Here is a 27,979-nt window from a genome sequence, read left to right as displayed (position 1 = left end):
AGAAAATATTTGAAGAGATTATAGTTGAAAACTTCCCTAATATGGGAAAGGAAATAGTTAATCAAGTCCAGGAGGCACAGAGAGTCCCATACAGAATAAATCCAAGGAGAAATACGCCAAGACACATATTAATCAAACTGTCAAAAATTAAACATAAAATAGTTTTATTTTCTCTGATTATAAAAATCAGAAATGCTTATTATTAAGAAAAAATTCCCATTTTAGACATGTTAGCTTTCCAGATGTTTAAGTACATATGTATAAATATTTTTTGTTTTACAAAAATAGCACCATAAAGTATATGTACTATTTTGTAGCCTATTTTATTCACTAAAAATAGATGATGAATGTTTTCTTATGGCAATAGAGCCAGGTCTACTCAATTTTCGGTGGTTGTACAACATTCCAATCTATGGATACATCATAGTTTATTTAACTAATTCCCTATTGTTGGATATCATCCCCCCCGCCCCATAATGTCTAATAAGTGGAATTGTTGGGTTAAAGTTTGTGAACATTTTTAAGGCTTTTGATACATATTAAATAGCTATTTGCCCTTCTGTCTAAGTTTCTACCAGTTTATGTTCTCACTAAAAGTATTCGAGAGTACCTGTTTCTCCACACCTGTAACGGGCCGGCTGGGATTTCAATTTCATTCTATCCAAATTGCACATACCCCTTTACAGTAAAACTTGCTCCTTAAATTGAATACATGATTACAATAGAGACCTCGTGCAGTAAGAGACCTCCTGTATAAACAAAGGGAGGGAAGAAGACTGCATTATTCTCTAGATGATTTAAAAAAATGTTTTTCAAAGGTCTGTTACAAGGGGAGTGACTGGCGATAAGAACATCATAAAATCTTATCTAAGATATGTTAAGCAGCTTTGTAAATGGAAACTAGGCTTACAAGCTAATCAAATTAGCAGAGGGGTAGAGAGGAAAAGAATACTTGGGGTATTCCTGCCTCGGAAGAGCAGATGTGCTCATTTCTAGTGTAAGATCTCACACACTACAGTTTAAAAAGGCATGGTAGATCACGATGAGATCCATTTCACACCATTAGGATGGCTAATATAAAAATAACAAATATTGGGAAGGATATGGAGAAATTGGAACCCTTACATACTGCTGGTAGTGCAGCCAGTTTGGAAAGTAGTTTGGCAGTTCCTCAATAGATTAAACATAAAGTTACCATATTGCCCAGCAATTCCACTCCTTCATTTAGGTCCTCTGTTCTCCTAAATGCTCTCCTCTGGTCATGAGCAGGTGAGGATCTGTTTAGCCAAGATAAGCAGGGTGCCTCAGAACTTCCCATGGGGAACACTGAAATCTGCTTCTTCTTCTTTTTTTCACTTCGTCTCTAGGTTGAGAACTCCAAGTAGTAAGAGACACAGGATAAGAATGGGAGAGACTGAGCCTTTTTGAGAGTCTACTCCTCTGCTGAATACCATTTTGAAGGGAAAGAAGAAGTCGAATGGCAATTTCCAGTCCATTCTGGGTTGGCCTCTTGGAGGCTCTGGCTTCTGGGTAATGTCCACAAAGGTCACAACAGTTGTCAAAGGTACTTCTGTTTCTTGTTGGGAATCCTGCAAGAAGAATGTCCGTGACAGGTTAGTGCTTGGTACCCATTCAAATAGCCCTCCAATTTGACTGTTATTATTACTTCCCTGAATAAAGACTCAAAACAAACTGCTCTAAGCAAGACAGACCTTTTTCTCATATTGATCCTACATAGTTCTCCTTCTGAGTGAGACACAAGGAAATTAAATTCTTAGCAATACTCGAGGACACCAGAACTGTGAACAGTTACACCTACCAAAAGACTGACTCTAGCTTCCTGCAGGTGGGGACCTGTCTGATATCAAAGAGGCCACTGCTTGTGTTATGTGTTCAGCAGCTCTACCTTATCAGGTAGAAACTGCTGCTGTTAGGTGTTTAGCAGCTCTACCTTATCAGGTCCCAGAAGGCTCCAGGCTCTGAAACAGTACACATGTACTAGCAGTATTTCTATTTCTTCTTCAGTTGTAGAAAGAAATGTGAAACTTCATGGAAAAAGCAAAGAACTCAGTAATGTGGATTAAAAAACCATCAAACTCACAGAATCTCAGGGTTAGAAAGGATCCTCCCAACCAAACACCAATTCAAGTCAAGTGAAAAAGATGCTCTTTGTCAAGCTGACTCAAGTATCTGATCTAATAGACATAGCTTTGGGTAGATATGGTTGCAGCCTGATGACTGGAATTAAGTCTGTCTAAACTGAATTCCCTTTGTTCTGACTCTGTTCACTAGGCAAACTTTTGATTATAATTTGCCAGTAAATAACTATCTTGTGGAACCAGAAATGAAGATTTTCATTTACCTTCCTTCACTCTGATGCCACATATCTCTGCTGTGGTCTTTGGCAACAGTAAATATCAGGTTCTGGGAACATAATTTTGCTTGGTATACCCTTCCACAGGCATTTTTAAAATAAATGGATGTGGGGCCAGTGTTGTGATAATCTTGCATGTCATACTAACTCTTTGGATTTTTTTTTTTTAAACAGTGAAGCTCATATGGGAGTTGGCATAGAACTAATGTAACTTCTGTGGCATTGAAAGACCCACATACATTCCAAGTACAGCCAGCTTAGGCTGAAGATGCTGAGGGTATCCTGACTCCAGCCACGCATTGAAAACTGGCTGAGACTAACCAGACAAAGAAAATGGGGAGGAGTTTATTACTTAAGATTAAGTAATAAACTTTCTTTAGACTTTAACTTACAAAAGGATTTCCTGTTTAGGATTTTAATTTTTCCCTAGGAACTTTATAATGGGGAGAGGATATATATTCAATTTTTGGAGAAAATCTTTGCAGTTGACGTTATTGAAATACGTTAACATTGTTATTTAACCTCACTGCAGAATGCCTGATGAGCTATATAAGCTGGGATGGCTGGAAACACTTTGGGATGGGAAATAGAATAGGGAATGAATTTTTAGCCTTGGGTTCAGTGTTGCCTAAGAGTTTATTTAATTAATGGGCTGTTCTGACTCATTTCAGAGCCTTTAGGGGGAGGGGAAATTTTAAACTGCCTACAAGCAGTCCCAGGTGTTGTGGTTATAACTAGGGTAGTGGCCTCATAATGGAAGAGTGTAGTTTTACATTAGGAAGCTCACTGCTACACACCCAAGCCAAATCTACCTATCTAGTGTTTATTAGTGATAAAGCTGATATTTTGATCTCCACCTGACTCTTTTAACTGGTTTCAAGCTGAGGTAGGGAAAAGTGTCATTAGCTCCTGCAAACTCCAAAATCAGGGAACTTCTGGAGCCTTGGGGTCAGCCTATACTGGGAACTGAGCTATGAGCCCAAGAAGGCAAACTTTAGGCCCATGTCTACCCAAATATATATATATACACACACACACACATATATATGTGTGTGTGTATATATATATATATATATATATATATATATATATATATATATATATATATATATATATATATTTAAGTCTATAGTGGTATTTCAATGGCTGGGAAATCCCACATGGTAAAAGTTCTTTGAATTGTTTTCTTCAGACTCACTTGGGATTAGGCTCATCAGAGCTACTACTGGACTTGATTTTAGGATGGCAATGTAAAGACATGTCTTCTCTCTGTATATCTTAAAACCACTCCAATACAATAAGAAACAGATACAAAATTCCATCTTCACTGAAATAGAGAGATATCATAATATGTGAATACAGAAAACAGATGGAGGCAAGGTTTCACAGAGGGAAAGAAGGCCAAACCTAAAAGCCTTCAGAGACGAGAAGAAGATCTCTGTAGAACCCTGAAAGACTCAGTAATAGAAGACAACAGGGAAGCAGGGATGAGGCAGGGACAGAAAATGGTTACTGAATGATACCCTCCTCAATGCAATCAGACAACCACCCTTTCCCTATCTCAACAAGAGACCAGAAAATTTAAACCAGAGAAATTCTGGATTTAGGGCCACTGGACATGGAAAAGGACAGAGTGAGGGCTTCCCTAGTGGCTCAGTGGTTAAGAATCCGCCTGCCAATGCAGGGGACACGGGTTCGAGCCCTGGTCCGGGAAGATCCCACATGCCGTGGAGCAACTAAGCCCGTGCGCCACAACTACTGAGCCTGTGCTCTAGAGTTGGCGAGCCACAACTACTGAAGCCCGCAAGTCTAGAGCCTGTGCTCTGCAACAAGAGAAGCCACCGCAATGAGAAGCCCTCGCACATCAAAGAAGAGTAGCCCCCGCTCTCCGCAACTAGAGAAAAAAAAAAAAAAAGCCTGCACACAGCAGCGAAGACCCAATGCAGCCAAAAATAAAAAAATAAATAAAATAAATAAATTAAAAAGAAAAGGACAGAGTGAGGTATGGAACTTAAAATAGGGCAATTATTCTGTATAATGAAATCCCTTCCCCCAGTCTGGCTTCAAAATGGTGAGAGATGGTCTTATACACATATCCTTCAGTCAGGAGCCAGGAGGGTTTTTTTTTCTGGAGAAAATTAACAGTCCCAATAAGAAGATAAAAAGATAATGACATTGGCAGTCCTACAACCCTCAAAGCTACTGCACCTAACCACCATACAGTGAAGCCTACAAGTCAATAAGTCTCACTCATGATCACAGAGCTTTCCATCAGTTTAACACCTTACTCTTATTTTGGATAGACAGCTAGAGATTGCCAGGTAAGTGGGAGAAGTTTCTCATGTTAAAGAGAAAAACTGTACCAAATGAATGGAATAAACAAATTCAGAGGAAACAGAGATTAAAGATGAAGACAAAAAATTGTTAATATCTTAAAAATATATAAGAAAAGGATATTATGAAAAGACACAGAATAGGAGTGAGCTCTCAGATATTAAAAATGTGATAGCCAAAAGAAATTCAGTAAAAAGACTAACAGACAAAGTTGAGGAACTCTTCTAGAAAGAACAAAAAGATAAACAGAGAGATAATATAAGAGAAAAAAAAAATTAGAGAATCAATATAGTGATCCTGTAACAGATTAACAGGAGTTCCAAAAAGAAAGAACAGAAAATAGTGTGGGGGGAATTATTAAACATATAATAATAACTGAAATTTATCAGAACTGAGCTTTAAAAGAGTAAAAAAATCCCATGAATTGTTTGGTATGATGAATGAAGAAAAACTACTACCCAAGGCCTCATTTTGTGGAAAGTTCAGACTATTAGGGGTAAAAATAGTATCTTAAAATGGCTTCTCAACAGCAATATTGGAAACTAGAGGAATGCTTTCAAAATTGAGAGTGAAAATTATTTTCAATCTAGAATTCTATACCTAGCCAAATGATCAACTATGCATCATGATAATGATGACGATGGTGGTTAAATAAAGTTATCTTTAGATGTGTGAACTAAAGAAAAAAAAGTATTTTACATGCTCCTTTTTTCAAAGATGTTATTAGAATTTGAGCTCCACCAAAACAAGAGAATAAGCCAAGAAAAATGAAAAAGTAATGTCTAGTTAACAGCGACTCTAACACAAGTAGGAAGCAAGGGGGAATCTCCAAGATGACAGTAAAGGAAAGTTCCAAAACAGCTGCTGGGCAGCAACTAGTCCATTTTACATCAGATTATGGAGGTCTCCATGAAGAAAATATGTAGGAAAGGTAGAACAAGTAACACTATTGGCAAGTTCAGCTGGCAATGCAGCTGGAAAACTGCACTGAGAGGAATTTTACAGAGCTGTTAAGAGTATGTGAGAAGTTTTAGCTATTAGCTCAAAGAAAATTAAAGAAATGAAATATGAGGTAATTATTAATTTTAGGAAGAATAAAACATTTCACAAAAATTTAATTACTTGGCTCAACATAAATGTATGATCACAAAAATGAAACACTGAATATTGACTTAATAAAACATTTTGATGTAACTATACTGGAAGAGTGGTGGGAGGGATAGGAGAAGAGTAACAAAGCTAAACTCATCTACCAAGATAGGATGTCAATAGATTATATAAACTCTAAATTCAAGAGATAATTGAGTATGATATTGCTTAGAAATTGAGACAAATACCAGCAAGAAAGAGGAAAAGGGTTAAACATGTTAATTTCTGGAGAGCAGGGGGGATATGGGACTTTATTTTTTGTTAAGAGATCCTCTTTTCTAGCATTTTTGACTTTAAAAATATGTTTACATATTATTTTGATAAATTATACAATTATTAATTAATTTGATATATTATACCATTATGTAGCATTAGCCTAATCTGCAGGGGTATTCTGAGCTATAATGTAGGATTTACAGTTCCAACAATTTGTGTGCTCCCAACCCAAGGCAAGGGAGTTGGGCTCTCATATTCCTATGCCCTTAAGTCATTAGTTAAGAGCCGTCTGGGAGATGTATATTTCCAGGCACTTGACAGGCAAAGTGGGTTCCAGGAGCTTGAGGGTGGCCTTCCAAAACAAACAAAACAAAAAAGGAAGAAAAACTTCAGAATACCTACCAAATTAAAAAAAGAGTGGTGGTGGTGGGGGGGATGAAAAATACAAGGGTTACTGCAAAAAGTAGTATTATATTTGGTAGTCAACAGGCTATTACCATATAAGATATAAAAGAACTGAATGAAATGCCCAAACTAAAAGCTATCCATCATCCTTGACTCATTCTCTCCCTCAACCTCTGCATCCAAGCAATCAAGTCCTATCCGTGATAAACCTCCTGAACTCTGTCTCCTTCCTGCAGCCCTCACATCTGGGCCCAGGCTATTAGTATATCCTGGATAATTTCTGTAACAGTGTTCCAAACCTCACCTTGGTATTGCTCCACACCTTCTGTAAGGGTGGATGACGTCTATCTTGTTTACCACACTATACCTAGCACCAATCATGATACTTGGCACAGGGGAGGCACTCAACAAAGATCCTTTTTTGCACAAATGAGTAGAGGTATTTTGGAGATAGGGAACTAATATAAAGTAAGAAGAGGTAAATAAATCACAAGGTAGTAAGTATGCCATAGCTAATTTGAGAGTCAGCAATTACAGGTTACTTTGACTCCTTATCCTTCCCACCACACTGTAATTAGGATCTCTAAAGGTTGTGGTTCATTCATTCATATACTTATTTGTTAATATTTCAAATGAAATGCTTATTCTTCATATATTAAAAATACTGCCTCCATATTTATGTGGAGGTTTGGAACAAGTGCAGTCTAGTAGATAATCCAATAATTAAAAGGAACTTGAATGCACTTGCCAGGTCACTGGGTAATACTGAATGTTATTGACCCATTTTAGAGCCTTTGTTTTAGTGCCACATGAAGAAAAAGATTTTAAAGTTAAGTTCAGTGTGTTACACATGAATTCTTAAGTCTAAAGTTTTTTAGTTGCATTTTAAAAGTTATGTATAAGCAAAATTAGAGAATTCACTGTTTAGCATGTGTAGCAAGAATACTGAAAAAAACAAAACAAAACAAAAAAACAAACAAGCAAACAAAAAAACCCCCAAACCCCTCAAAGTCCGGTCATTGGGACTTCCTTGGTGGCACAGTGGTCAAGAATCCACCTGCCAATGCAGGGGACACGGGTTCAATCCCTGGTCTGGGAAGATCCTACATGCCGCGGGGCAACTAAGCCGGTGTGCCACAACTACTGAAGCCCGCATGCCCAGAGCCCATGCTCTGCAACAAAAGAAGCCACCGCAATGAGAAGCCTACACACCACAACGAAGAGTAGCACCCTGCTCGCCGCAACGAGAGAAAGCCCACGTGCAGCAACGAAGACCCAACACAGTCAAAAAAAAAAAAAAAAAAAAAGTCTGGTCATCTCATGTCTTTTATCAAAACAAAAGGCACAAAGCCAAGTCAGCACAATTTCTTTTACTATGGATCTAGTTCTTTTATGTATGGTTGACAATTTATTTCTACCTTAAGCTATAATATTTTATGATGTTTACCACCAGCAATTCTGTTTTAACACTTTGTGAAGCTTAGGGGATTTATTTGCTTCAGTTCAGTTTACATGCAGCAAAATACTTTGTCCCCAAGTAAGATTTACTGTTTAGTAACATAAAAAGTTTGGATTAGATTCTGTTTGGCTTTGATAATAAGTACACCCTATATGTTACTATATTACATATTTATAATGATAACTTTTAAACCATTATGTGCTAATCCTCTATGTCAAATCAATACAAATGAAAACTATCACTCTTAGAGAAAAAGTTGTGGATACCACCTCTTAGATTTATGTTTTTGTAGCTACATATTTCAGACTATGGACTATGTGCTATTAAGACTAAGGCTGTGATGAACATTCTTGTACAAATCTTATTTTGGACATATGTTTTCATTTATTTTGGGTAAATAACCAGGAAAAATTGCTGGGTCATAGAGAAGATGAATTTGTAAGACTAAGTGATTGTACCATTTTTCATTCCCATTAGCGAAGTATGAGAGCTCCAGTTGTTCTACATTCTTGCAAGATTTCATGTTATCACAATCTTTTTGATTTTAGCTATTCTAGTGCATATTCTATTGGATATTCTAGTGAGTGGTGTCTTATGCTTTTAATTTGCATATCCCTAATGACTAAAGATGTTGAGCACTTTTTCATGTTTATTGGTCATTTATGTAGTATCTGTTCAAATCTTTTGCCAATTTCTAGTGGGTTTTTTTTTGGTCCTTGCATTATTTATTTGTTGGTGTTCTTTACATATCTCGATATGATCTTTTGTCAGATAATGCATTGAGAAATATGGTCTCCCAAGCTGCAGTCTGGCTTTTCATTTTCATAATGGTATCTTTTGATAGGCAGAGATTTTAAATTTTGATTAAGTCGAATTTATCAAATTTTTAGTTTTATGGTTAATGATTTTTGTTTCTTGCCCAAGAAATCTTTACCTACTTCAAATTTGCAAAAATCTTCTATGTTTCTTTTAGAAGTTTTATGACTCTGGATTTCACATATAGGTTTATGATCAAGGCATAAGTATTTTGTGTATGGAGTTAGTTCATTTTCTCCCCATATGTTTATTCAGTAGTTCCAGTTTTATCCAGTTGTTCCAGCACCAACTGTTTTTAAAAAAGGCCTTTTCCTATTGAATTTTTTGTGGATCTATCTTTAGACTCCCTGTTTTTTCTCATTGGTCTATTTGTTACCAGCACCACACTAAGATTTAGAGTAAATCCTGAAATCAGTAAAGTCTTCCAACTTTGTTCTTCTTTTTCAAAATTGTTTTGGCTATTCTAAGTCCTTTGCATTTCCATGTAAATTTTAGAATCAGCTTGCCAATTTCCACAAAAATGCCTACTAGGATTTTTTGGGGTTTGCATTGATTCTATAGATCCATCTCGGGACAGATAATGGATCTGTCTTCTTCTCCATGAACATGGTATATCACTCCATTTATTTAGGTCTCTTGTAACTTCTCTCAGTAATGTTCTATAATGAAGAGGTTTTGCATTCTTTTTGCTAAATTTGTTCCTAAGTACTTTATGTTTTTTCATGCTATTGTAAATGAAACTGAATAAATTCATCTTAAAAATAACATCGAATTATTATTATTTTTTTTAATTTTTGGCCATGCTGTGCTGCTTGCAGGATCTTAGTTCCCTGACTAGGGATCAAACCCATGCCCTTGGCAGTGAAAGCACAGAGTCCTAACTACTGGACCACCAGGGAATTCCTGAAAATAACATCTAGTTAGTTTTAGATGTTTTCTTAGTGACTTTGAGAAAGTTTAATTATTACAAAAGCAGTAAATTATACTGTAAAAAATTAAAGAATAATGATAAATAAAAAAGATATAAAAACACCATATTTCCATCACCAAGAATACCACTATTAACATTTACATCTTTATCTATACACACAGACATTGATATATGCATTTTTAACTATATGGGATCATACTGTATAGGCTGTTTTATAATCTACTTTAAAAAAATGAATCTCTATTTTTTTCATGTTAATGGTAGTTCTATGTAAAATATAGTCCATATTCAAGTTTCCTCAACTATCCCAAAATATACTTTACAATTGTTTGTCCAAATGAGAATCCAATGCAAAAACACGAACTGCATCTGCTTGTTATATTCATGAGTCTCATTTAATCTAACACAATCAGAAATGGTGGTATCTATTATGATTGTTAGAACTTATAAGTACATGATTTTTAAGAAGTTAGCTGATATCTGGTATTAAAACTGATTTTAGGAGAACTAGTGATTTAAATACAGTAAAATCAATAATAATTTCTGAAAAATAACTAATGAATTATTTATATATAACACTTTCCAGATAACATATACATTATTTCTCCGTATTTTCTTGGGGAAAAACATATATTTGAGGGAAAAAAACCAATGAAAAAATTTTAATACCCTCACTTATTTTAAAGATGTCGGTGAAGTTATCAAGATTTTCAAATGAGTCAAAGAGAATGCGTATGTTAGAGTAAATGTTCCTAAACATCATGTGTCAGGGAGAGATCTTAGGTGGTTATACATTTTAACATATGGAACAATGAGCATAACTTTAAAAAGTTCTTTAAAAAAATAAAAAGAGGTAATAAGATAACATAACAACCCAGTGAACTAGGTAAAGTTCTATACAGGCTACTAAGAACCACAGAAAGGGGCAGAGAACTTCTATAGTCTAATCATTCATCGAGAGAGAAGCAAATAGTGGTTGACTGATCCTTGAAAAAGAAAGACTTTAGTGACAGAAACTTTACTGACTGTCATAGCAACCAAGTCCACTGGCGGTGTTACTGTTGCCCCTTCTCGGAAGAGAGGTCATTTGGTATTCTCCAATACATCAACAGAAACGAGAAAGAGAACTGTTTGTTACCAATCCAGCCACTTCCTAGTCCTTTCTTTCATAGCAATCATTTCAAAAAATCTAATTCTGAATTATTCTTATTTTGTTTAGTGTTCTTTATCTTTCCTAGTATACTGCCTGTTTAATTAAGAGATTGTGGTAGAGATTCTTAGCCGGGCTTCAAGAAATCAATAAATCCCTTGAAACTATATAAAGAATGTTGTGTGTCTGTGCATTTTTCTAGTAATTGAATAGCTTTCAACAGATTCTCAACAGGATCCATAAAATTAAGAACCACTAGCTAGACTGACAGCTAGGTTGGCAGTTTTTCTAGCATATGCTATTTAATTGAGGTATAAACACTGCTAACTTTCATTTACAATATAATGAATAAAAGGCATTTATTAAACAATATATTTAGCTTTGAAATGTAGTCAGAGATATATTCTCTAAAAGTTTTTCAAATTGCAAATTGTGACCCACTAGTGTCTACCATTAAAAATAAAACAGAATAAATTACAATAGAACAGACTAGCACAGAGTGTACTGCATAAAGATAATGTTTTATAAAAATCTTATTTCTGTTTTATATAAGTATGTGTTATAAGCTGGGTTGTGATGTAAAATATATTTCTTACCATGGATGATAGCCAACAAAGGTTGAAAAACACTGCTCTAATTCCTGCTTATCTCTTTTGTGTTTTGCTTTAAACCTATTTGATATGCTATTTATATGGAAATTCAGAACCAAAAATGGTATGATAATAAAACAATAATGACGATATGATGAGCGATATTTACTGAGTATTCACTATGTACCAGGAAATGTGTTAAATGTTTTATTTTATGGTCTCATTTAATCTGCACAACCTAATGAAGTGTTATTATTAATCTCCATCTTATAGATGAGAGTAATTAGATTTAGAGAAATAAAATAACTTGATTTGGGCCTACGTCTGTCTGACTCAATGCCTGGGCTCTTAATTACCACCCTCAACTTCAGGCAACAGGTCTCCTAGATAATCCAAAAAGCTTGATGATCCACTTAAATATAGAAATGAATATTATAATTCTAGAAAGGTTCAGAGCCTTGATCCTGTGATGCTACGCTGTTCTTTTACCTCACTTATTATTTTGGTTTTATTGATTCAAAATATTCTTTATAACTAGTTGTTTCTTCCTTGAGATATATTTTCTTTTTTAAATTAAAAGATAGTTTATATTCAGACAGAAGACATGATGTATTTTATCAAGCCCCAAACTTAACGATCCCTTTAAAGGACCAATTAGTACAAAAACATAAGCAGCAGAGTACCATGTAAATAAATCCTATTTACTTCATGGGTTTTTTTGTGAGAATTCAATACTAAAAACACATAAAAAATATTACCAGTGCCCGTTACATAGTAAATGTTCAATAAATGTTTTGTTATTATTATTATCATACAAGAAGACAGGGAAATCTACACAGTGTTTTGTTTAAATTCTTCCCTATTTTGTAGTTTGTTGTTGGGAACATTCCAAAAATTTTGCTGCTTCATTTTTTATAGTGAGAGGAATCTCAAGTGTTTCTAAAGCTACATTTATACCATGAAAAGTCATTCAGATAGTTCAGTTCAAAATTCAACCGACCTTCATTTCAAGGTGCAAAAACAGCAATGCCTACCAGCCTAAGCAAATAACCTGAATGAGAGAAGTGGGATGGCTAAGGGTGGGTAGGTATAGGCTGTGTAAATGGGGTACTCTAGTAGTTGAAATCACCATTCAGCAGCAGGAGAGTTTATGCCATGCAGGAGTGTAGGATCTTTACCACCAGATTTTCAAGAGAAGTCAGAGATCTGGATGTGAAGGTAAAATTTCTTGATTTTTAAATGTTGACACAAATTTAAAAAACAAAACACTTTGTAAAGGGGGCAGAATAACCTGAAAAGTTAACCTCTACTAAATACTAGAAAAATATAATGATTAAAAATATCTAGACAAGAGGCACTGGGTAGCCTTCAATGCCTGAGAGAGCCAGAGATTCAGGAAGATAAAAACAGTCCTGTAGGTACCTCCCAAACTACACAGGTATTCATAAATAAAGATACAGTTCATAAAAATAAAACAATAGATTCAGTGCAGTATCTGTAACAGATTACATGAGTCCTACAGAGAGTTCTATTTTATTCAGTAAACCAACACAGGGAGAATGGAATGTTCTCATTAACACAGTTTCCAGCAACCTGAGTTTTAACACATTTACAGGCAAAGAGAGCTAAGGTGGTCAACTCTGTTGTGAGGGAGGAGCTAAAGGTCTTTTACTTCTGACTTAAATGTAGTCTCTAGTTTCTTTTCTGGGAGGTAAACGCAATGACTTACAGGTAATAATTTCAATTACTTTTAATTTCCATTAAAAGTTAATGAGTTCATACATGAATCAGTTCACCAGGACCTAATGATTTCTGTTTTTGAACTTCTAAAGCTATGTGTTGGGTTCTAAAACCAAGACAGATGCTAAAGCTGTCTTAAGGCACATCATAAACAATGGGTATATGTTTACTACATATTAAAATGATTTATTTTAGGGAATTTCCCGGCGGTCCAGTGTGTAGGATTCTGCACTTCCACTGCAGGGGGTACAGGTTCGATCCCTGATCCGGGAACTAAGATCCCACAAGCTGCATGGTGCGGCCAAAAAAAAAAAAATTATTTTAATGGAGTGCAATCAACCAAAAATTGATGACTACAAACTAGCCACAGTAGTAACTTTAACAGCAACCCACAGGCTCAGAGACTCTAATTAGCATGTGACTGTCACACTGAATACAGCTATGGAAAATCTTTTCTGTGTTTGAATCAACCAGTGTAGTAATACTGGTATGATTAAGTTAAAAGAACTAACCTATTACTATAGTCATGAAATTTAAAAAAAAAAACAGAAAAAAAGGGATATAGATTGTATTCACCATAAAAACATGTTAAATTTCAGTAACCAGGCAGGGAGGATTGACTTGAAAGTTAATTGTGTCAGCTCATTCTAACCAAACATTGGCTGGTAGCATAAATTGGCTCTCAGAAGTTAAAAAATTATCTGGTCATCAAATGGCTGATAAGACAATCGAGGCTTTGTAAGGCTTGGTGGTCCTTTATGAGCCAAGACTTACCTGTATGGGCTGACAGTGGTATAGGAATCGGGCTCCTGACACATGAGCTTGTGGGTTGGACTGGAGGCCTACATATGCCCACAATATCTGGATCTCCAAGGAAACTGGTATGACACAGCAGGAAGTACAAGGCACAGCCTGCAGAAGGGAAAAGAAGCATTTGCTTCAATTGTTGATGGTTGCCTATAGTTATTTATCATGCATTAAGTAGCCACTGTTTCTTAAACATTACACAATAACAGAGAAGGCAAATGTGGCTTAGAGAAAGGACACAGAAGTTCGTAATAGGCCATATTACTGTCCATGAGCTTAAAAAATTAATATTCTAAAATAGAAATACTAATGTAGAGATTAATAAAACATGAGCCCACGTACAATGATTATAAGAAGTGCTCAGTGAGTGGTGCAGTCAGTACTGTGGAATGCCAGAAGAAGAAACAGCCATTTCTGGCTGAGGATGGTTTTGTGGAACTGGGATGAGTAATATGTGACTGGAAGAAATAGTGTTTAAAGGAAAATTTACGTAGAGAGATGGCATATAAAGTGGTATGCAACTAGAACAGCACGTGATGCCATTGAGGGACAGTTGCTGATTAACTAGAATAGTTACTGAGTGTCTCCTATGTGCCAGACATGTGTGAGGCACTGGCCTTGAGCAGATCACTTGACTGAAGCAAAGGATTTGAACACAGGAACAGCGAAAAGATTAGGGAAGGACGTTTCAGGGTTAGATTATGAAGTCCAACCAAGCAGTGTGACCCCCCAGGAGGATTAATTCCAAGATGCAGGAAGCACTGATGGAAGTGAGGACACAAATCAGGAGGTTACTATAACTTAGCAGATACAAACTATCCTCAAATATGCCTGTGCTTTTCTAACTTCATACTTTTTATAGTAAGGCTCAGACACAGGCAATAACATGTTTAAACTAGGACTAGGGGAAGACAGACTATGTTTATGTTCAATTTATTAAGGAACTGTCAAACTCTTTTACAAATTGGCTCCACCATTTTGCAGTCCTACCAACAATGTCTGAGGGTTCCAATTTCTCCACATTCCTGCCAACACTTGTTATTGTCCATTTTTAAAATTATAGCCATCCCAGTGGGTATGAAGTGGTATCTCCTTGGGGTTTTGCATTTCCTTAATGGATAATGATGTTGAAAATCTTTTCATGTGTTTGTTCCAAATATTTTAAAACACTTTTCCTTTCATTTATTCTATCTACATTAGGAAAAATTTTCCATGTTATCAAATATCCTTCAAAAATGTGATTTAAAAATATAAATAGTAGGTTTAAGAATAATAAAGAGTAGTTCCACTATAATCTCAATCCTTGTCACTAACCATCCCTTTTCTGTACTCAGCCACGTATTACCCAAAACCACACTCCCTCAGTATGGCTGTATGAAGTTTAAGAGAACTCAGTTTGACTACAGTTCCCCAAAGGCTGGATCAAGTACATGTAGCTACTTATCCCCCAAGTCTCATTAAAGGAAAGAAGTATACAAGGAATCAAGTCATAATAGTGCTGAGAAAGGGAAAGGGGGCACTTTAAAAATAATCTCTAAGGAGAAAGGCCTTTCAAAGTCTGAACCAAAATGTGAAAGTTGAAAAAAAAAAAAAGAAGATTGATAAATCTCACAATATGAAAATCAATTTCTGCAAGGCATGAAAGCCATAAACAAAGTCAAAAGACAAATGACAAACTGGGAAAAGAATATTTACAAATCATACAACAGAAAAGAGCCAATTTCTCAAATACACAGATTTTCTACAAGTTATAAGACAAGTAATCAATAAAAATGGGCAAGAGATATAAATAGATCATAGTGAAGAAAACACGAATTGTTCAACTGTATGTCAAGATACTCAACCTTACTCATAGTAAGAGAAAAATAAAACTACAATGGAATGCTATTTTTCACTTATCAGATGAGCAAAGATTAAAAGTTTGATAACCCAGTGTTGAGGAGAGTATGGGGTAACAAGCCATCTCACAGATGGATAGTGGGACTGTAAATTGGTACAACCTGATGGGAAATAAATTGGAAATATTTATTAAAAATTTAAATGCATATACCTTTTGATCTAGCAATTCTACTTCTAGGATTTATCATATAGGTTTATTTTCACAAGTATGAAATGGTGCTTGAACCAGGTTATAAAATGCCACACTCGCAGTGGTTAAGAATCCACCTGCTAATGCAGGGGACATGGGTTTGAGCCCTGGTCTGGGCAGATCCCACATGCTGTGGGCAACTAAGCCCATGCACCACAACTACTGAGCCCACACACCACAACTACTGAAGCCCACATGCCTAGAGCCTGTGCTCTGCAACAAGAGAAGCCACCACAATGAGAAGCCCGTGCACCACGATGAAGAGGAGCCCCTGCTCGCTGCAACTAGAGAAAGCCCGTGCACAGCAGCAAAGACCCAACACAGCCAATAAAATAAAATAAAATAAAATAAAATAAAATAAAAGGACTTCCCCGGTGGTGCAGTGGTTAAGAATCCGCCTGCCAATGCAGGGGACATGGGTTTGAGCCCTGGTCCAGGAAGGTCCCACATGCCATGGAGCAACTAAGCCTGTGCACCACAACTACTGAGCCTGTGCTTTAGAGCCTGCGAGCCACAACTACTGAGCCCACGTGCCACAACTACTGAAGCCCGCGTGCCTAGAGCCCATGCTCCACAACAAGAGAAGCCACTGCAATGAAAAGTCCGCGCACTGCAATGAAGACCCAATGCAGCCAAAAATAAATGAATAAATAAATTTATTAAAAATAATAATAAAATAAAATAAAAGGCACACTGTAACAGAAAAAGGCTGAAAACAACCTGAATGTTCACCAATAAAACTGGCTAAATAAATTATTTATGGTTCATCCATATAATGGAATAGTATGCAACTATACCATGCAAAGAATGAGGAAGCTTATTATATACTGATATGGAATAAACGCTGAAGGTCAAGTGAAAAAAGCAAAGTGCAGAGCTGTGTTTATGATATTATAAAATTTGGATTAAAAAAAAGAATATGAGTATTTACTTGTGTGAGCATGCAATATCTCTAGAAGGAAAGAAACTAGTAACTTCTTTTGCCTCTGTGGAAGGGAAGAGTTGTCTGAGAGAGAGTTTTATTTTGTACTTTTGGAATTTTGAGCCAAGTGTATGTATTATTTATACAGAAAAATAAACAATTAAAAAGTTTAAGTGAAAGGAAATAAAATTAAAGGTACAGTTGATTAAAGCCAGGAGGTAGGGGGTAGGCAAAAGAGGAAGAAGAAAGATTTCTTTATTTTACTTAGACACACACAGATTTCCCTATTTTACTTAGACTGGAATCAAGAGGTACACCTGCTGAGCACTGATGTAGTGGCCACCAGAAAAAGTAAAAACAGAAACAGCTAAATGAGATTCCTTCAGAGGCAGTGGGTACTGAGGTTTTTACTTTTCATTAACACTATTCTACATGGTTTGAATTTTTACCGTTAATGTATTTTTACTAAATGTAAATGTAAAAATGTTTTAGAACACAAGGAACACAATTTCAACCTCAGAGAAAGAATCTGTGCTGACCAAATATTCAAGAATGTAAGAGAATATTTGAAATATATATGAAATATATTTAGTTTATTTTTCTCCTGTTATGAGTAAGGTTGATTTTGAACCAGAGGCCAATCTCTAGACTTCCTACCTTCAAATTTTTCTCTAAGTGAGGAAAGTTATGTATAAAACTAACCTGAAATAATGACTTTAAATGGGCATGATTTCTTATATTCTTTCTTTTATGACAACCACATTCTCTTTCTTCTATGACAACCAAATCAACTATGGAAACAGGGCTGGTTTTAATCTTAATAAACAAAAGAGGAAAGTGAGCTCTGGTCAGAATGTGTATTTCTCTCCTTACTGAAACACTGCAGTTCCTGCTGAGGATCCTGGTCCACTCTCCCTTCTGGGCTGGGTCAGCATTACCAAAGATGGCAACGTGTTCGGGTCTGGGACTTCCATGAAGAGTCTGATAAATCTCCTGCTGCAAGTGGCTGCAGTCCACCCTTTTCAGCCTGAAATGAAACACCACGGAGGTTGGAGTCCAATGCTAACATAATAATGTAATTCATCCAAATATTAGAAATGATATCTTAAAATAAACTGAAGGAAATAATCCTTAGCAGATATAAAGGACTGTCAAAAAAAACTCTTAGGAATATTAATATTATTTAAATATTACTCCTAACTAGCATTCTCTGAACTCTGATTTCAAAATATACAAAATATAAAAAATAAAAGTTGCCACATCAACATATTCCCTACAGGCAGAGACAAATTTGTTGGAAATGATGTGGAAGCAGAGAATTACCTGAGCTTGCATCCAGATATTGCATTCACTCCAAATTGTACTTCGTGTCTCTTAATAGAGCAAGTTCCATCACCCTTGCTCTGTAAGAGGGTCATCTGAGGTGGAAGGCGATGGTCAAGGAGATCATAAAAGAAAAAAAAGTAGGCAGATTGGAAAATTTATGCTTCTTATTATTTCCTTAACGCTTTTTGTACTTTATTAATATATTATTCAAGTCACAATTCTTTTTCCTCTGGCAATGAAAACATAGAGAAACAATTATTGTTCTTCCAAAAATGGATGACCACACACCAGCATATAAATATTTCATTAAAACAAACAAAATTCAGTCAGGATCCTCACCTTTGGCCAGGCTAATGTAAGTTCTTTTTTTTTTTTTTTTTTTTTTTTGCGGTATGCGGGCCTCTCTTGTGGTAATGTAAGTTCTAAAGCCTTTGGTAGCATCAACATTTGAGATCCTAATGTATTAATGATTTAGTAATGGGAGTCCTCAATACCTAAAAAATGGGGGAACCTCAGAATTGGAAAATCCAAAAGATCAGTAGTTAAAGCTTTTCTCATTAGGCTGCAATAGGCCACCCAGAGACCCAAAAAAGGATACTGAGTGTCTTCTATCACCGGTTAGAGCCAGGAGTGGCTTCTCAGCAATATAGCCAGGATTCCCACTTCTAAAACCAGTAAGAGAAGCAGCTGTGCTCTGTTGAAAAGCCTGCAGAGTGAAGGAAAAGTCAATATGGAGAAAAGCATGCTCTCCCACCTTCCAGTGTGGTTTCATACCCTTCCTTAAGGCAATGCTGTAGGTTAGCTGCACTGAACAATCTGGCTTCCTTCCACAGTGCAGATTTTTGCAGAAATTGATACTTCAGCATCTTTTACTGTTTTTTATTCACTAAAATAAATCCTGAGGATCTGAACATTGATGTTCACTACATGCTACTTCTACCAAGGATTACAACTAAAGATCTATCAACGATCTATCAATCCTGTTTTTCAAAATTACTATTAATTTCGGGCTATGTTCAGTGTGGCTAAAACCAGAGGAGTTTAAATGTAATTTAGAAATATATTTTAATTAACTATAGATGTTCCACAGATGAACTCTGAGAGACATGGGATTTGGTTGATCACTTGAGGGTAGAGTTGAGGAGAAACTGGACTCTGCTGGGTTCAAAAAGAAAGAAAGTAGAAGAAAGCCAAAGGGTGGTGAACAAGACTGGAAACTTAGATTAAGTGGGAAATGAGTAAAACGCTGAATGCCCAGAAACATGAAAAAAGCTAGTTAAAGAATTTTTGTGGGATATTAGTTGAGTTTATGATTCAAAATGACTATTTAAAAAAAGAGTTTGGATTTGTGAGTGAAGTCCTGCTTTGCTGGGGGACCATGCTAATGAATAAACACTGTTGAATCCTTATCACTTGAAGTTAAATTATGGAATATTAAACGTTGAGGCTTCAGTTGACAGATTGAACTAGTCCTTCATATTCTTATTCTATCTTGCATGTGTTACAGAAGCAGGGGAGCTACTTCTAACCCGATATTTTTTTCTTCTTGATCCCCTGTAGTAGAAGGGCCCTAACCCTGAAATGAATGATGAAGTGTTGCTGGAATGAAGTGCCTGGCTCAACAGTCAGGTTGGTTTGCACAAAACTGATGGAGACTTTCTGGATTCCAAAAGTCCCATTGGTTTCTATCTCATAGATGACCTGAAATACAAAAGTAGAATCAATTAATAAAAATTATTTTGTGGGCCAATTATGTTTAGGACATAAGATTTCCTGTCTTTAAGGGTTTTACTGTAACTGAATGAGGGAACAGAATGGTGACTGTAGTTAACAATATTGCATTATATATTTGCAAGTGGCTAAGAGAGCAGATCTTAAAGGTTTTCATCACAAGGAAAAAATTTGTTAACTGTGTGTGGTAATGAATGTTAACTAAACTTATTGTGATGATCATTTCACAGTATATATGTGCATCAAATCATTATGTTGTACACCTAAAACTAATACAATGTTATATGTCAATTACATCTCAATTTTAAAAAGTAACTGGATGAGAGAGACTAAAAAAGTAATCTTAAAAATGCCAAATACAGGGCTTCCCTGGTGGCTCAGTGGTTGGGAGTCCACCTGCCGATGCAGGGGACGTGGGTTCGTGCCCGGGTCTGGGAAGATCCCACATGCCGCGGAGCGGCTGGGCCTGTGGGCCATGGCCGCTGGGCCTGCGCGTCCGGAGCCTGTGCTCCTCAATGGGAGAGGCCACAACAGTGAGAGGCCAGCATACCACACACACACACACAGACACACACACACAAATGCCAAATACAAATACCATGAAAAGATAAAATTTGACTTCATATTATATCTACACATGAAAAAAAGAGACTGGATGGAGCTCTTTGAAAGAGTTCATGGGAGAGGTGAGTTTACAGTAAGAACTGAAGGGAAGAAAAATAAGTTTTGATCTTGTGCAGAGGAGGTGAGTAGAAGCACAGGCAGAGGTGAGCAAGGAATGGAAACCTGGTTTGCCTGGCTCTCACAATGTCCGAGGATGAATAAAGATGGCAGCTGGAGACGGAAGTCATGAAAAAATGAAGGTAACCTGAGATTTCTAAGCATAGTTTTTAAAATGATGTTTTCCAATAATTCTTACTTTTGTTGGTTGATTAGAAGAGAGAGAATAAAGGAAAAGAAGTTGATTAGTCTATTTCAGAGGTTCAGATGATACTGACTTTGTCAATAAAAGAAACTGTGGTCAGTAAAAACCATAACAGACTGCACATGGGCAACGAAAGAGGGACCAGAAATAATCTTAATGTTCTGGATGTGAAATGCCGGAGGACGGCAGCAATGGAAACAACTGAAACACGTGGGGAGGAAGGTGATGGGCTCAGTCATTAATGTGTTAAGTTTCAGGTAATGCTCAAAAATTCACGTGGGGTTGGTTTGGTACTTAATGGAAGATGAAGCACCTCTGCTAATGCTGATCAACATACATCAGCCCAGAATCTGAGGTCAGCATCCCTACCTGGGAAACAACATTCTGACAAGTGTTTCCAGCCAACAGAGGAGAGTCAGCCTGTGAGACAGGTGTTACAGGCACCTGGAACTAGCAAGGGAAAGAGGCAAATCAATTAAAATTGAAAGCAGCACTTTTTCTTCTAGTTACATGTTATGCTGAAATGAGTATTTTTCCTTTTTGACTATCACCTTCCTCTCTCCTTCCATTGTCAGTCTACAGCTTAAGTTCAAAAGTCATTCTAATTCAGCACTTCTCAAAACATATTTTTTGGAACATTACTTCTATTAGATATAAAGTAAAGGTTCCATGGTCAAATAAGTTTTAGAAATACTATATCTGGCACTTCCCTCTTAGAGATTAAGAAGACCCTCTAGCATATTAAAGACTTCAAGTAGTCCATCCCAAATATAATGTTTAACTTTATTTAACCCGAAGTTTCTCAAACTTACCTAATACCTTATGATTCTTATTTCACATGATGCTTATTAATTATATAGAACAAAAAGAAAAACACTCTTTTAGACTCATACTTGAACAGTCTGATGCATCACGCACATATTCTCTTTCACCATTACAATCTAGAGTGAGACTGCCTCAGATGTAAAGGGACCAAATATTCTCTTTCGTTTTTCCTGATAAAAAGCATCATACCTTCGTATTCTGCAGATCACTCAAACCTCTTGGAACCTAGTATAAGAGAACAGCAAGGACATGAGTGTGCATATATCTTAACATAAAATCTGCAGGAGCTTGTGGTTTCTCATTTGGGGGAAAAAAAAATCAACATTTTTTTTCTACCTGACTCTTCCTTACACTAAAATGCCAGAAGCAGGGCTCAGCGGAGGTTGGATGGACTGTGATGCCCACCTACTCTGAGTAGAACTCTAACAAACAGCAAAAGCAAGACGTTTTGGTGAAATAGTGAGATGTCACCCCATCCTACCTCCCCTAGCAAATTCCACTAGCCAGAAAGGTGAGAACCTCTTATCCTATCTATCCCTACTTCTTTCATCTTTCTTCAGATGACAGGTCTTTTAGGCCCTCTGCCTTCTACATAGCTCTTGGGCATCCTGACTTCCAGTTCAGTGCTTGTGGGAAGCATGATAACTTTTTAAGTCCACAGTGGTGACAGTGGGGAGAGAATGGACACCCACCTTCAAGACGGTGAAGTTATGATAAGAGGCAGCGTTGAGGGTGGGATCCAAGGTACAGCTATCTGCCAGATTCTTGAAGAAACGAGCACAGGTTGTACTTTTACTCTCCAGGAAACCTTAGAATTAAGGGAGTGGTACATGAGAAAGCCTATTTTAAACTGAACAAAAAGGCTGGCGCTTGTACTCCAGGCTCACCTGCAGGATTGCTCTCAGCACAGAGTCCCCCAGCTCCAACTCCTGCAGGCTGCCTCAGCAAGCCTATTACAGACCACTTGGGGAAGTAAGTCAGAATGGGGTCCCCAGCCTAAACAAAGTATAGCAGAAATTTATTCACAGTGAGATTGGACTGAACTCCACCAGAAAAGAATAAGCAGAAACAAAAGTTAACTCAATAGGTTGTTAACATGGACAATACTACCCTCCAAAAGAGCTGACAGTGGCTTACCTAGTTGCAGGTGGGTATCTCAAAGATACCTCGTCAATTGTCAGTATGCGGGCAAAAACCAAACCAAACGATCCCTCCCCCTTCCGTAGGCTCACCCTGTAAAAAGGTGGTGGTGACTGGGTTTGGAATGTTGAAGTGAATGATTCACCTCCAAACTCTGTAGCCAGGGCCTGGAAGCTGGTTGCATTGACCTTTTGGAGCTTCTGGAAATAGGTTAATTTTGCTAAAATATTTTTAAAAAGAAAAGGGGTTTAGATAAAATAAAATCATTTTTAAGTATCTGGCATACCAAGAAACTAATCTTTAAAAATATTTTTATTGAGGCTTAAAATATACACAGTAAAGTATGCAAATGCACTAATCTTAAGCATAAACTCAAAGAATTTTAAAACATTTATATACTTTTATTACTACCACTCAGAACATTTTCCCAGGTTCCCAATCAATACGCCATCTTCAGAGATAATAACAATTTTGATGTCTATCACCTAATAATTTATTTGTAATCTGTTAACTGAATTATTGTTTTAGTATTAAGATCTGAGATAAGAATATGACCAACGAATGCCAGTCAGTTCCATGTCTCTGATGCCAGGAATGTGTATGATTAGCAATTTGTGATGAAAATAGGAGTCTCGGTAATGCACACATTTGTCCCATACCAGAGGAGTCTCTAGTACAACAAAATGGTACCGTTTCCATAGGAAGATGGCAGAGTTGGAGACAATATTTGACTTGTCCTCTCCAAGTCTTCCAATCTCCTGTAAACTTCAACTAACCAGTCCTCATAATAAGGTTTCCATCTCTCAAGTATATGGATTTGTCGTATTTTATTCCTTTCACCTTATAATTTCTACATTGAAGATTTTTCAAATACACCCAATGGGTATTCTAACAATTCTGTAATTTATATTATAGCAATGTATAAATCTATCCAAGCTCCTGCAGCCATCTCCTTATGGCACTTCAGAACCAGGAGAGAGATGTAGGTAAAGGCCTCTGACATTCTCCCCTGCCCAGAGGGTGGCCTGTAATGATCACTCTGCTTTACCACCCAAGTTTTCTGCTAACTTGAAAAAGGGATGTAGCAGAAAATTGGCCCATACTAGTTTCTTTCTTTCTTCATAATTATGGTCATTTGGACAGATTCAAAAGGAAATCAAGACATGTATCACCAAAAGCTAATGAAGATGCCACATAACATAAGCTTGACCTATATTATCCTCTGTGATCACAAAGTCCTAATCATTTGACTTTTCAGTTTTCTAACGGAACACGAAATGAAGATAACTCAATTCTGGGGCCTTTCAGGCTACTCACTTTCTATCTGTCTCCTAGATCTTTTTTACTCAAAGTGTGGTGCACAGACTAGCAGCCCCAGCATTACCTGGGATGTTGTCAGAAATTCAGAATCTTAAGCTATGCACCAGACCTACTGAATCAGAATGTGCATGTTAACAAGACCTCCAGGTGATGTGGGTGCATATTAGGATTGAAAAGCCTTGCTCTGGAACAGGTGATGCTAGTGCTGCTGGTCTGCAGACCACCTTCTTCCATCTCTGATCCGAAATGTTCAAATTTTAAAGCTTCCAGGAGCTGTTTAATATTTCCTTCAGAACTCATCCCTGAAAACCACATGGAAGAAATACTTACCTCATTAAAAAATGTAGTTATTTCTATCTTTATAAATGAAAGAAAAATTAAGCTAAAAAAGAAGGTATGTTGACGGGCTTCTCTGGTGGTGCAGTGGTTGAGAGTCCGCCTGCCGATGCAGGGGACACAGGTTCGTGCCCCGGTCTGGGAAGATCCCACATGCCGTGGAGCGGCTGGGCCCGTGAGCCATGGCCGCTGAGCCTGTGTGTCCGGAGCCTGTGCTCCGCAATGGGAGAGGCCACAACAGTGAGAGAGGACTGCGTACGGCAGGAAAAAAAAAAAAAGGTACGTTGAGATGGAAAATATCCATCTGAATATTTTTTCATGGCTTAAAAGAGTAAGAGAACATTTTGTCTCTCACTGTAGTGCAGGGATATTGGTGGTAGTGATGGTAAGCAGGAATAATGCAGATAAGAAGCACAGGCTAAGGAAAAATAGAATTTCTACCTAAAATTTCTACCATCATATATGGTGTATTATACCCAACAGGGCTTAAAGGTATTTAGACTTAGACTGATACAATTTCAGATGTGGAAGGAAGCCCAGAGATCATCTGGTCCAATTCCATTAGGAAATTTGGATCCTAAGAGGTAAATGAGTTGCAAAAGGCCACAGAGCCATCTGGCAGAGCCAGGAGTAGATCACAGATCTCCCGATTCCTGGTCTAGGATTTTTCCCACTCCATCATGTTGTACAGCCTCTAACAATGTCTGTTACTGATGATTATTATCAGCAAATATTAAGCACTATGGGCAAAGATATGGTCCATCCTTTCTACGTGCCGACAATTTACCTGGGGAGACACAACATTCATATAAAATGATAACAATTCAAAGTATCATATAAGTTCTAAAGGAGTGACTCTCAGGTGTTGCTGGGGAAAGAAATTTCAGAAACACTGGTCTGGAAACAGTATGGCGTGGGAAGCAGGAGGGGATTAAAAGCAGGCAGCACCAGTTGGACGCTACTGCGATATCTCTCGAGCATTTTCATGAGGCTAGAATTAGAAGGCAATGGGAGATTTGGAAAGGATGGGGCAGCTGCAGCCTTACTTTAAAATGCAGCATTTGCCTTGCTCCCTTTACCTTCTCACAACCTGAATGGCTGCAAACCTCCTGATAACTGCTTCCACATTCAAGTCCCCTCAAACCCAAACTTGGTTGCTTTATGAAACAAATATAGTTTTGCAATTTATTGTCTAACAGATGAAACCAGGATGAGCTGACTTCCAGAGTGTAAGGGACATTTAAGTCTATTTTATGTGAGAACATTATCTTGCTTCTTAGACAATAAGTGAAAAAAAGATATATTAGATGTACATCTTTAAAAATGTTATACTCATCACCAACAAATTTTTAAGTCTATTTAATTATTTATTTAGGCTGCATTGGGTATTCGCTGCCTGCTTCGCTGCTGGGCTTTTCTCTAGCTGCGGCGAGCGGGGGCCACTCTTCCCTGTGGTGCACAGGCCTCTCACTGCAGTGGCCTATCCTGCTGTGGAGCACGGGCCCTAGGTGCATGGGCTTCAGCAGTTGTGGCATGCAGGCTCAGTAGTTGTGGCGCACAGGCTTAGTTGCTCCACAGCACGTGGGATCTTCCCAGACCAGGGCTCGAACCTGTGTCCCCTGCATTGGCAGGCGGATTCTTAACCACCGCGCCAGCCCAGAAGCCATCGAATTCTATTTAAAAACCTTAATAACAACTACCTTTCATTTTTATTGCACTCTACAGTTATAGAGCACTTTCACATTCAGAATTAGTGATATTATTTCTCATTCTGCAGTTGAAGAAATGATCCTGGAAATTTGTTCAAGTCTGTGCAGCTGGTAAGTAAATGAAGGGCTGAGACCCAAGTCAAATGCTCTTTCCCCTATATTGTTGCCTCATAAAATAAAAACAAGGTTGATGTAGACTCATTTGTCAAAGACATTCATTCACGTATTATTTGGTGCCTCTTATGTCAGGCACTGGGGATTCAGTGAGCCCCTTCATGGAGATTGTAGCAAGTGGGAGATATAGTCTATCTGTAACCCTCTGAGCTAAGAGGGCTGACTGAAATTAAATTTCTGTATGGGCTTTCTGATCCACAGCCAAGAGGGCAAAAGAGATTGCCAATGTTCACTAATAAGAGAAAACAGAAGGGGCACGGGGACAGGTGGAAGGAGAGGGAGCATGATAGAGATCCATAGGGGGAAAAAAGTTTAAAAAACAAAGAAAAGGAAAAAAACGTCGGAGACTAAGCTAACCCTCAGTAAATGTTAGGCAATAGGAATAGCCAACATATTTCTACTCACAGTTGTTCACATGGACACAAAACTGCTTAATTCCATTTGAATCCATGAAAACTCTTGAAGGAAACGGGGAATTACTTCGGAAGATAAGAGAGTTGTCTACACACACCCAACTTAAAGACCTGAGGAAACAGGAGGGAGAATAGATACATTTAGAATGAGGATTAGGTCCAAAGAAGGGTGCCCCACCGGTATCAGTCAGATGCCAAAGAGAGGACTCCTTGGGCAGCCACAGGACAATACGAAGATTCTATTCTATTGGCCAGCCCTGCTCTAGAGCACCAGAAGAGGAACGGCTCTCCTGGGAAAAACCAAGGTAGTTCCATCCCCAGGAGTGGAAGTGGGGGTGGGAGGCACGAAGGCTAACCCTACTTCCAAATGTTACTTATTCTACAGCCCCAATCCCCTTTAGGATTCAACCTGAGCATCGCAGCTCACCTCACGCTGCCTGGAAGACAGAAGGAGAAAACTGTCCTGGGATGGAGAAGATAGCAGTCCCTGTCGCAGCAGCAATTCATATCGCAGGCACCGGGAGTCAAGTCACAGACACAAATCGGTAAGACTATAAAAGTACAACATAAAGCAGAGCAAATGGGGTGTGGATCCCCAAACTCTTCCAAGTGTTAATTCCCCTTCTTCCAACAGCCCCACTCCTTACTTTATGGGAATTCACTTTGTTCACAGAATTTGGATCTAAGTCAGCAGTTTCCAACCCCGCATCCTCTCCCCTCACCTGGGAAGAGATCCACGGTCCTATTCCCAGGCGCCGAGGGAGTCACGACAGTAGGACTCACTGTAGAGACGCCAGGCACCTCCGAGGAGGATTGAAGCGTCTCGCCCTGCGTCCTTGGCCCCAGGTCCGATTGGGTGGACACTGCCCCAGACGGGGACGGAGACGGCTGAGGCCGGACCTCCTCGGGGACCATCAGGAAGAACACCTGCAGCAGCGCGAGCTGCGAGGTAAACATGCGGTAATACAGACGTCCCCACCAAAGGGCTTGAGGTGGGTTTCGGTGGTCTCTAGACGCGTCTCTAGAGAGTGGGTGGGAGGAGTCGCATGGCGTCTGACGTCATCCGTATGCATCTGATCATTGGCTCATGGCAATGGC

General features: G+C 37.8%; 1 protein-coding gene across 1 annotated transcript; it reads right to left on the bottom strand.

The window, feature by feature from the left end:
* Positions 1–200: 200 nt before the first annotated feature.
* TCTN3 (tectonic family member 3) lies at positions 201–27,934 on the bottom strand. The gene is made up of 14 exons (XM_060101681.1): positions 27,604–27,934; positions 27,309–27,432; positions 26,874–26,992; positions 23,022–23,149; positions 22,677–22,785; positions 22,482–22,597; positions 21,979–22,014; positions 21,334–21,414; positions 19,884–20,009; positions 18,907–19,014; positions 18,306–18,400; positions 17,856–18,009; positions 13,939–14,076; positions 201–1,589 (listed from the first exon to the last, which is right to left on the bottom strand). Exons 1-14 carry the CDS (start codon positions 27,836–27,838, stop codon positions 1,353–1,355), a joined length of 1,806 nt encoding a protein of 601 aa, XP_059957664.1. The 5' UTR covers positions 27,839–27,934; the 3' UTR covers positions 201–1,352.
* Positions 27,935–27,979: the final 45 nt, after the last annotated feature.

The sequence above is a fragment of the Mesoplodon densirostris genome, chromosome 1, assembly GCF_025265405.1.
Source record: "Mesoplodon densirostris isolate mMesDen1 chromosome 1, mMesDen1 primary haplotype, whole genome shotgun sequence".
Classification (NCBI taxonomy): domain Eukaryota; kingdom Metazoa; phylum Chordata; class Mammalia; order Artiodactyla; family Ziphiidae; genus Mesoplodon; species Mesoplodon densirostris.
Note: the sequence above shows the minus strand (reverse complement) of the source record. Positions and strands in the feature narration are given on the sequence as shown.

Coding starts and splice junctions, on each gene's coding strand:
- TCTN3 (XM_060101681.1), bottom strand. CDS start 27,838: ATGTTTACCTCGCAGCTCGCGCTGCTGCAGGTGTTCTTCCTGATGGTC. Junction 23,150..26,873: donor TTGTGTCCATGTGAACAACT/GTGAGTAGAAAT, acceptor AAAATATTTTAG/CAAAATTAACCTATTTCCAG. Junction 20,010..21,333: donor GTCAGAATGTTGTTTCCCAG/GTAGGGATGCTG, acceptor TTTGTATTTCAG/GTCATCTATGAGATAGAAAC.